The 11,193-nt window shown below is 40.7% G+C and overlaps 1 protein-coding gene across 2 annotated transcripts; it reads right to left on the bottom strand.

Moving 5' to 3' along the window:
* Nucleotides 1-307: 307 nt before the first annotated feature.
* Nucleotides 308-11,145, bottom strand: vopp1b (VOPP1 WW domain binding protein b). 2 transcript variants are annotated; one of them, XM_061758108.1, is made up of 5 exons: nt 11,012-11,145; nt 2,489-2,547; nt 1,858-1,935; nt 1,220-1,353; nt 308-807 (listed from the first exon to the last, which is right to left on the bottom strand). In XM_061758108.1, the coding sequence occupies exons 1-5, from the start codon at nt 11,060-11,062 to the stop codon at nt 602-604; spliced, it is 528 nt and encodes a 175-aa protein (XP_061614092.1). In that variant the 5' UTR covers nt 11,063-11,145; the 3' UTR covers nt 308-601. The 2 variants fall into 2 exon arrangements, with proteins under 2 accessions (XP_061614092.1, XP_061614093.1); XM_061758109.1 differs by lacking the exon at nt 11,012-11,145 and adding an exon at nt 5,959-6,088.
* Nucleotides 11,146-11,193: the final 48 nt, after the last annotated feature.

Raw genomic sequence — 11,193 nt, 5'->3', positions numbered from 1 at the left:
TTTCAGCGTTGTGCCATGAAAAGACATAAAATATTTATGAAAATGTGACTGGTGTACTCACTGGTGTTTTGTGAGTTACTGTAAAAGCTACAACAGTCACAATTCAATTTTCAAACTTTATGAAATTGTGAAAAGAACACTAACTACTAATATATATATTAAATCATGGTGGTAGCAGAGGTCAAGTCATATTGGTACATTATTCCTGGCTAACGCTTTTCTAGTTGTGGACTTTGTTCATCTTTATAACTGATAACCTGAAAATACTTTTAAAAAAGAAAAAAAAAAAAAACTGCATTGACACAAATAATATCCCACTTTTTATTACATGGCACGTTTCAATGGCATTAAACATTGTGCAGTTGAGAGGAAAAAGGAAGCTGGTGACAGTGAGTCCACCTGATCCACTTGAATGATGAAGAAAATAAGTGGTGAATGCAAATGAATGTGTGCATGTGGATCTAGATTTGGACTGCTGTGCCTGTTTTTTTTTTGTCTTTTCTCCAGGACAACAAACAGAGTGCCACTCTTCTCACAAAATAGTTAAGGTTCAAACAAATGGTGCACTTCCTTCTTCTTCTCCTTATTGTGCTTGCAGATGTTACTTCTTGTCGCTGTTGTGGAAAATTTGTTCGTAGGACGGTGGCGGGTGGTTGCAGTAAGATGGCGGAGGAGGGTAGGAGGCCAGCATCATGTGGGTGGAGCCGGGCTGTGGCGGATATGCGGGGTGCGTCGTGGTAAGCGTTGGGTCCCCACCCGTCATTCCGTTCACGCCGAAGCCGTGCATGCTTCCCGGCTGCTGGGAAACTACACAGAAGACAGATCCATTAAGAGGAAGATGAGGCAGAGAAGGTCCCAACTGAGCTCCATTAATAGCAGTTGTTCCCACAGGGCAAAGACAATATATGCCTGTGAGTATTGTTGTATGCTCTGCTTGTATGTGTTCCTGCTCCGTGTGCTGCAAAGTAGCAGTTGTTTGAATGTTTAATGTTTCAGCTCATCTATGGCGTTTTGCATAATATGTAAGCATTATTATTATTATGTAAGCACGTGTGTTAGATGAAATTATATGGTTTGGGTGAACATTTTGGTGTTTAAATATACAATGTTTAATCATCTTTTGTTACAGTATCAGTTGCCGTGAATTCATAGTGAGAGATAAACGTTGCATACAACATGTTCTTCTTCTTAGGAATCAACGTTACTCAATACTATTTACCCGGTGTGGTGACAGGGTGTCTGGTGAAAGATACGTTGAAGGCAGGCTCATCTCTAAGAGACGAAGGATACATCCTTCTCCGGATGAAGAAGCCAGCACCGCAGCAGAACAGCACCCCCATCATCAGCAGCACCCTGAGAGCAAACAATGTCAATTGTGAGAACGCTCTTGCCCGTAAACGTAGTTGCCAGACACAATCCTCTTTTTATCATACATTTAATGCAACAGTAATCACTTGTTGTATCCCGATAACCCAGGTGAAATGAATCCATGCATAACATTTATTTGCATTTCACAGAGAGGGAAATAATATTTTATTCCGACTTTATGAGCAACAGTCTACTACCCAGACCATCCTTACACTTTAAATCTGATGTGTTGTACGCCAGGAGGCCCTTTATACGCTCAAAACAGGGGGTTGTTAATGCTGAGTGACTGTATTTACAGTATATTGGAAGAAGTGGCAGCATAAAAGAATGATCTGTTATCGCACCTACGCCTGAAGACACCTTACGATCCGATCCCCCCGTAAGGGAGATGAAGTGACCCAGCAGAGGGAACCCAACCCCAGATAAGCGGAAGGTGGATGGAGATCGAGAACGAAGATTTGCTTCTTGTTCTGATGGCAGAGTACTCACCAGAAGTACCAGAGTCTCTGGATGGACAGAGCTCTGACACAGCAGCGAGTCCCGCAGCAGTCCTCGTACGAGCGACATCTGGATTGACGGCGACACATACAGTTAGCATCCAGTGAGTTCATCTGTGCAATGCCATTCGGTGAAAACACAGAGGAGCGACCCAAGCAGGAGGGAATTCTTGACTGATCCGCTTTAACAACAGTCAACTGGAAACCGCGTTACATTGGAAAGTAACTGGTAATAGGAAAAAAGTAGACCGCTTTGATAAGCTTGAACAGCGTAACACGCACACAGTTGTTGTGACTTTCGGCTTGTCCCAACATAAAGTAATTACACTAGATTTTTTTAATTTCATTATTTCTTTACATTCGCTTTTATACAATACAATACTGTGCTATTAAAACGTGTTGCTGCTCTATGTGTTGAAGTAGCATTTGTTTGAAGGTTGAACATTTCCGGAAAACAAACTCACTTGTAAATGAGTTCTCATTTAATGCTGGCTGAAATGATGTCTACTGAGGTGTGATATGCTGACACATGCATCACACATGATGTGCCAAAACATTTATTATTGGCTTACTATCAGCATGCATGCATTCCAGTGAATTGGGTAGCATATGGTGATACTTACATGAAGTATATTGGGTATCCACCCTCAAAATACCAGCAGTACTTTTTGGCCTCTACAGCCTGTAAAAATAAATAAAACAAAAACACATAACACACGCTGCAACAATATGTGTTTGTTTTGCCATTAAATATTACCTCCAAATTCTCTGTATGGTAATTTACCAATTAAAATGGATTACCTACTTTTTTAGTCAACAATATGTACGCCACTTTTGCAGTGCATGAGGAAACTCACACACCGAAGCAGGGCTAATTTCACAGACGCATTATATTTTAAAGTATGTACATCTGCTGACTTTAGCTTCAGTTGATATTGAATGTTGACACTATTAAACTTTCCTTTGGTTTCTGATGTCTAAAAGGGGGCATAGTAAGAACAACAGCTCCCAGGTGGTTATAAAACACTTGTGACCTTTGTTTTTTGTTTTTTTTAAACGGGTGTTTACAGTATACAGCAAGTCCCAATATAGAGTTGTGCGCCTTTAGTGGAGTGCTACATTCTGCTGCAACATAGGGGACCACACTGAGGTTTATTGGAAGAGATGCTGTGCAGTTAAGGGCAAGAACAAGAGGCAGAGAGGGTCCACAAGTCCAACTGAGCTCTAGTAATAGTCGCTGTTCCTACAGAGAAGAGAGAATCTAAGGCAGGGGTGTCAAACTCATTTTTGTCGCGGGCCACATCGCAGTTATGGTTCCACTCGGAGGGCCGTTATGGCTGCAAACCCATGTGATTGCCTCATATTATTACATATACACACACATTAATGGATAATTACTTTTGAAATCAGAAGCCAGTAAAACAGTTTGTTCAACTACAGTATGAATCAATTTTATTGAAAAAAAATGGGTTGGTAACAAAAAATGCTTGCAATATCTCAATATTTTTAAAAGTTAAGCCAATTTGCAATTTTGGTATTTTAGCAAGAAACACAAAGTCAATGCACACTCTCGCGGGCCACATAAAATGACGTAGCGGGCCGGATCTGGCCCTCGGGCCACCAGTTTGACACCTGTGATCTAAGGTTTTCCTGTGAGCAGTGGCGTCGGTAGGCCTATTTTAGGGGGGCTAGCCCCTCCGAAATGATTTGGCTGTTTGCGGTTGGGCCAATTTTATTGTGTCTGAAGCACCCCCTAAATGCCGACACGTATAGTGTTTATCCAGAATGGAAAATTTCGATCCACGCTGAGGGCTAATTAGAAATCTGAATTTGTTATAGCGCTATTGTATCTTGTGCAGTGTCCGCTGACAGTATGTCAGAATACCCTTCTGTATACAATTTCATTGTCTAATTTGTGATGAATTTTAGTCCCGCCCAAAGAGAGGAATGATCCCCCTGCAACCTCTGAATGCTCCCTCCGCCGTCATGAGAAGGCACAGTGCTGCTGTCGGCTGTCTGCTTAATTAACTGCCTTTGAAATGATCTCCTTGTACACACACGAGACTGCCGGCTTGATCAGATCTGCAAGAAGAAGCTGAGAGTACTGAGAGGACAGACCTGGACAAAGTATCACCCAAGGGCTGCGTTCGGCCCATGCGCAGTCCTTGGGAGGTCATGATGAGGTCAAACTAAAAGTTAGGCGATGCTTTTATTACTATTTTCAAGCCTGATTGAGTGCTCTGGGGATTATAAGTAGCACAGTGGAAGGAGTTTTGTGGACCACTGTTGCTGTGGAAAATAATAGTCTCACTTTGTAAAACGCAGCCTCATTCCACGCAGTCTGTGATAAGACAAAAATATGGTGTGACCTTGGGTAGTAATTTACATCCTGCAGCTTTGTGGTTTCAGCCACGTCAGTTTGTTGAATGTCTCCAGTAAGTTTACCAATGCAGTGAACGCTCATTTATCGCACGGGGATATGTTCCAGAGCCACCCACAAAGGCTGCTTCCTTCAAGCGGTTTATTTGTCACTCCATTTTGCACTTTACTGAAGAACTGACACATAAAACAAAGGCGAAATAAACAAAGTACATTTCTACTTCTCGCTGTTAATTACGCTGACCGGCATGTTGCGTGGTACTGCACTCAAGGCACGCAACTCTGAATTCGGACTTGTGGGTATAAGGTAAAAAAAAAAATATATATATATATATATATTTTTTAAAAAAACGATGAACCGAGATATAGCAAGGGTTAACTGCCTATGCCGCTGGTAAAGTCTGGGAGGAGATACACGCTAGGGGTTGAACAGACTAGTCACCTAGTTGACGAGTCAACTTCACTTCTCCGCAATGACCTTTAAAGTTGAAATCGACTAATCTCAAACTTCCTGGTGGATCGTCACTTCCTGTTACGGGTCACGGACGTTCTTTATCGAAGCTTCTTTGTGTCTCCTGGCAAATTATTCATTAGTTTCCACTGAAACGCAGTTTCCAGTTCGATAGCGCGTATCAGCCAAAATTCACCCCTTGTTGGATCGCAACTCTGCGTCGTTAGGGAATTTCCGCTAGCTCTCAAAGCTGCAAGCCTTTCCAGCCTTTCCAGCCTCTCCAGGCTAGCAGCACCACACCAGCGAAAAACAAACATCCAGCGTCCAACCAAACCCCTGATGGACCCTCGTTATACTGTACTGTTCAGCGTCTTGAGCTGTTCGCTGGAGGAGGTAGCAGCGAACCTCGTCAAGCTAGCTAGTAATTTTAGTGTTCTCATTTTTTTTGTTTGTGTATAATGATGACGGGAATGATAAATAATAAGGCATAATTAATAGTAACAGTAATAGTAATGCTTTCGTGAATGTTTAGTATTCCGTTAAATGTCAAAAATGACCTGCAGCTTGGGCAAGATTAATCCTGTAATTATAAAACGGTGCTCCATTTTTTTCCCCAATACATAATTTTGAAAATTTGAAATGCGCCTGAATGCGCTTCTATCCGTTTTCAATGTTTGGACCTAATTGTTATCCGTTTACCAGCAATGGCCATCATCCAGCTCTGTTCATTGTCTTCCTCCAATTAGACAAGAGTGAGGAAAATGCCTCTCTCTGTGCTCCCGTGGGACAAAAATGACTCTTACACAACCACCAAATGTGCTCCGCTGCTTTTAAAGCTGCTGGGAGGTTTTAGCCAGAGGACATCGGATGGGGGATGAATGGTTCAAATGGTTCTACACTGAACATTAGGCCCTGAGAAGCACAAGTGTGTGTGGGGCAATTCGCCTTTGTAGTCGCTGCTTGTGAAAGGCGTGCGATCAATAATGAAGCTCCCTCACAGACATTCGTAAGCACTGCATTTCTCTGACACTGGGCCCCCCTACCTTGCACTATCAAAGGAGGAATATTTAATGATGGAACACATTTCATAATATACAGTATGCAGTAAGGCATTGTATGTACCCTTTGTACTGAAAACAATCCATCATAGCCAAAGAGTAGTTTTCTTAGTAACTTCCACATAATATTTCAAAACCATCCCTCTCATTAAATTTGACACTTTCTTCTTTTTAAAAAAAAATTATATTTGACTTTATATCGCACATCTCTCATGCTTGATTCCTCTCATCCGGTACAAGCTTGTCCCATCCATCTTGCACCCATTCACCCCGTCTTATTGATCCATGGTGGCCTCAGCGATTAGTAAGCCAACAAGAGATATTTCATTGTCAGAGTGAGCTGAAACGAAACATCACAATCAGAAACAGATTTGAAACAAAGGGGAAAATGAAATCTGTGGGCAGTCAGCCGATCTACTATGCTCGAAGTAGTGTGTATTCTATTCATAGGATGTTCAAATTGAAACACAGAATGGTTGAAAAAATCGACTGTAAAGTACATTATAAAGTTGGAAGCTCAGAAAACGTGGAACTTGATTTCCGTTAGCCTGTCTATGGTATTTCACATTATATGTGAGCATTAAGCTTGCTGACTTTAGTCATTGTATCATTTGTATGTTGTTGTTTTTTTTTAACACATTTCAGTGTTAAAATAAACAATGCTTAATTCTCTTTTGTTTTTGTGTCACTTTTACAGTAAACTTCAACTGGGCTTGACAAATAAACCTAGAAGCAAAAACTTTTTTCTTCTTATTAGGAGAACTATGGGACCGAAAAAGCGCATTTTCTCAAAGCGATGTTATACTATCGTTTCCATTTTCCAACAGGCGCTAAAGAATAATTTCAAAAGTGTGATTTATTGTATTTAAAGCATGTACCGGTATATCTATATTGTAGATTTCCACCTATAATTGGTGAGTCTGGAACATATCCCCCGCAATAAACAGGACCTGTGTCTGTAGAGTATGAATGAGATTGCTATAAAAACAATATTGACCAGTCTGGTGTTTAAATGTGATCGAAATACACCTCTGCTCCCCCTTCCCGTGTCGGTTCGGCCACTGCAGTAAAGTAATAAGGGGAAAAAAGAAAAATCTGCAGCCACTAATCTACTGTGAATACAAATTCCCATAGCAGTTTCTGTGTCGTAAATCCAATTTATACTTTCCAAGCACTGTCAACGTTGCAGGGTTTTTATAACTGCATTAGTCATAAATTTTGTCGCTCGAATGACTGTTGAAAGAGAAATGAGCTGAGTCCCGCTTCGGCGGTCTACAGACTACATGGTTGGGCCGCTCCACAAAGCATGACAGAACCTTCGAAAATGTGTACATAAAACATGATGAACATTCTTTTGTATTTATATATCTAATAACTATAGAGTATATGCGGAACATATACACCGACCAGTCATCAACTTTGGACCAGTTGACACATGCTTTTACACTTGCATGCAACTAAGTGAGGTAATCAAAATATTACAAACAGCTCTCAGTATCATGCTGTACAGTTCCACGACATTGCAAACTACAACCACAATAACGAATATTTTTTAATTGATACCTCTAGCAATATAAATCAAAATTGAACTTTATCCCTTTGTGAAGCCAGAATATTTTATCATTTTGTTGCGGCTGGCCGGTGTGAATATAAATAACAGACAAACAACACTGACCATATGGTCTCCTAATGGGTTCATCAAGTTCCTAAATATAGGCACAGAAAGTAAGTCATACTTACAAAGCAGGAGAGCGACTGTCTATTCATTTCAAGTCTAAAACGATTATGGGTTACTTGTCTCAGGTCTTGGACATTTCCTAGTCTAAAGTCGCCTGCATCATGTCAAACTATTCTAATAGGGACAGGCCTTTGACTAAATGTCGTTGCATGAATTTGGGAATTAATCATGCAACGATTATACTGTATAACCTATAAAATTTTTGGAGTACAGCAGGACCTTGACTTACAAATTTAACTCATTACATGACCAAGCTCGTAACTCAATGTATTTGTAATCCAAATCAGTTTACACCACTGAAATAAATTGAAAGGCCATTAATCTGTTCACAGCCCCCAAAAAAAACACCCCCATTTTTTTGTTCCAAGTTTTTAAAAAAAACACAGCACTGGATTGACAAATGTAAATATAAAAACACGACAAAAGAGAATGTGAACAAAGAAACTGGTTTAATACATTTTAATTAAGCCAAAAGTCACGTACCAACCTGAGTATTTGTGTGTTGAAGTGTGTGTGCCTTTAAGGGCCTCATTTGACCCAAATGTCAAACAATTGGCAAAAAAATAAATTAAACCAAAGAATGAGCGACAGGCAAATCTGCCAGCGAGTACCACTCTGAATAGCATTTCCATAAAAATACGAAAAACAGTCTTACTTTTGACAACGAACACGTTGACGGTGTCGGTGTTTAGCCGGAATCTGCATTCTCAGCGTAGGAGGGAAAAAGCGGGATTACCTCCGAAGTCAAAGTACCCTTGACATCAGCACAGCAGAGTACGAGCAGAACAAGGCCTGACATGGCTCGCAGGCCACATCCGGCCTGTCCACACGTCTCTGACCGACCCTCATGAGATTGTCATGACGTCAAAATAAAACGTCAGCGCTGTGCTCTAATTTTGAAAGTGTCTCTCTATGCGTTGCCTCGGGGGTGCAGTCAACAACGGTTTATCGTGAGGGATACATTCCAGCACCAACCACAATGTGAAAATCCGCAATGTACAGACATTTTTTAAACTTAATTAAACACACTTTTTAAAATATCCTTTAGTGACTGTTCTCACTCTCTCGCTTTCACGGTTCTCCAAATAAGAGGCAAAGTGTGCTTGCTTCAAGCTGTTTGTCACTGCCAGTTAAAGTTTACTGTAAAACTAACACATTAAACAAAAGAGAATGAAACAGTGTATATTTAAACACAAAAAATGTTCAAGAAAACCAAATAATTCCTACTTAAGGTCTCCGAGTTTAATGTTAAAGTACATTACGAAATGCCATAGACAGGCTAATGGAAATGGGCATGGATGTCACTGTAATTACAAACCTTCAAACATCTGCTACTTTAATAAACACATGCAGCAGCAACACATACTAACACAGCATATAACATCTTTAGGTTACTAAACAATTGATCATTGAAATTTATTAATCGATACAGAATCGTGCATCACGATGCATCTCAGAATACATTATTTTACTGTTTTACCATTACAAAATGTAATGATCGTTACTACCGTGTTTTGTGTCTGGAAGTCTGGTACACAATTAAACATTGTAAGACAAACGCACGACTAACAGAAGGTACAACATAGAAGAAGTTGTGTTTCTTTTTTGAGTTGCAAACCTGAAACGTTCCCATTCTATTTTTTCCCCCCGAATTCATCAAAAACATAATCCTTGAATCCAAATGTACAATAATAATCTTTATTACTTATAATCCATGTTACTTGCTTCATGAAGTGGCCTCTGCACTCAAGTGGCCTCAGGAATACCTCCGAAAATCGGCAACTCAAGTCTGACTCGAGTCAAGTCATGTGACTCGAGTCCCGCACGTCTGGTTTCAACGCTGATCAAAGTGAACAGAGCAGTGTTGAAGGGCTTGATTCTGACCACACTGCCTGTATACATTTAAAATGGATGAGCTCAGTCAGCTGAGTGATGATGAAATAATCATGATTCAAGTTAATAATAAATGTACATGAGTGTCAGTGGTGGGCTATAAGGGAAAATGGGGATCGTGAGCACAGTGTTACCTTCAGAACGAACTTTATGGCTCATTGCGGCGTTTTCTATCCATTTTTCGATACAGCTTATCCTCATTAGGGTCACAGGTGAGATGAAGCCTATCCCACCTGTTTTGGGCAAGAGGCGGTGTACACCCCGGACTGGTCGGCAGCCAATGGTAGGGCAACTTCCTCATTCACACTCACATTTACACCTATGGACAAGAGTATCCAAGGAACCCAACATGAATGTTTTTGGAATGTGTGAGGTAGCCAGATTACTCGGACAAAACTTACACAAGCATGGGAAGCAGCTTTATCAAAAGGTACAGTGAGCCGCCGCACGTCACAAACCCTGTGAATAATTGACCCCCCCGAAAAAGAAGGTTTACCACCTAATATGGCCTAAAGATGGCTGAAAAGAACTACTTTTGTCTAAATGACACTTATCAAGTTACTTCAACAGTTTAATAAATCAATAAAATTAAATCCAAGTGGGCTGGGAACCAGTCCAGGGTGTACCTCACCATTGCCAAAAGTCAACTGGAATAGGGGCCAAGCCCTTCTGTAAATAGTGAAACTCTGCAAGTATCAACGCCCACCCCCAAAATTTTCTAATTGCCTATAAGTGCCATAATATGGTGACAAAGCACTTTTTTCTCTTAGACAAGGATATGGCCTGACAACATGAAGAATGCGTGAAAATGAAGGAAAAACTCAACGAAACTCCTCCTCTCAGTTAAACATACAGTAGTTGCTTGTCACCAAGAAGCCACCAGATGGTGGCAAAGCAATATTTTCATGTTAGACATGGTTTTGGGCTGAGCCAAAAAAAAAGCAAATAGGTGAAGGGTAGGTTGCCAAGCATATCTGCACATAGGCCAATTTGCAAATGCCAAACCGCTAATTTTCGTGGGTTCATCGTAAATTCATTTTAAAATGTCAAGAGATTATTAGGGACATTGCTGGCATCTAAAAAGAATGAAATATATTATTTTGCCATACACGGGCCCAATAACACAATGTTAGGATATGGGGATGGTAGATCACAGGTAATATATAATCATCTTTGCATCTTGCTCATGCAACTTCTCACCTTTAGCACTTTTTTTTCGTGACGTTCTCCTCAGTTTCAGGCTTGTGCTTCTGTGACAAAACGGTGGAAAGAAGCGGACTGCCTATCTAAAAGTTGGGATTTGTTTCAAGTCAATTGCTTTTAGCGGTTATTTTTGCATGCCGATTTGACAAAAACATGTCAAACATCCCACTGATGTTGTAGCCTGACCTCTATGTATGCTGTCATTATTATTTAAAGGGAGCTTAAGTTAAATTGTTGTTATTCTGGTAAGAGGTTGAGCTTGCATCGCTCTAACACTACATATCACAGGAAGAATAAACGTATTTTTTTGTTTGTTTGTTTTTTAGGTCATGACATATGGAGGGGTTGTCCTCCATATGTCATTACAAAAACGGACAACGTCTGTCAAACCAGGATAAAAATAACAGCGGCGCGCTTCACTCACCTCTAGAAATAGCCAGAATGTCAAGGCTAAATCGGTCCGTGGAATCCTCATAATATCTTCGCCGGTCAAAAGTAAACGCTCCACTTGGAAAAGGGCCGACGTGGAGGAGAGACGCTCCTTTATGGCCGTGTCGCTTTCATTCCCAGCTCCCGGAGAGCCACGGGGATCACATCCAGCCGACT

Source organism: Phyllopteryx taeniolatus, chromosome 20, assembly GCF_024500385.1.
Source record: "Phyllopteryx taeniolatus isolate TA_2022b chromosome 20, UOR_Ptae_1.2, whole genome shotgun sequence".
Lineage (NCBI taxonomy): Eukaryota > Metazoa > Chordata > Actinopteri > Syngnathiformes > Syngnathidae > Phyllopteryx > Phyllopteryx taeniolatus.
Note: the sequence above shows the minus strand (reverse complement) of the source record. Positions and strands in the feature narration are given on the sequence as shown.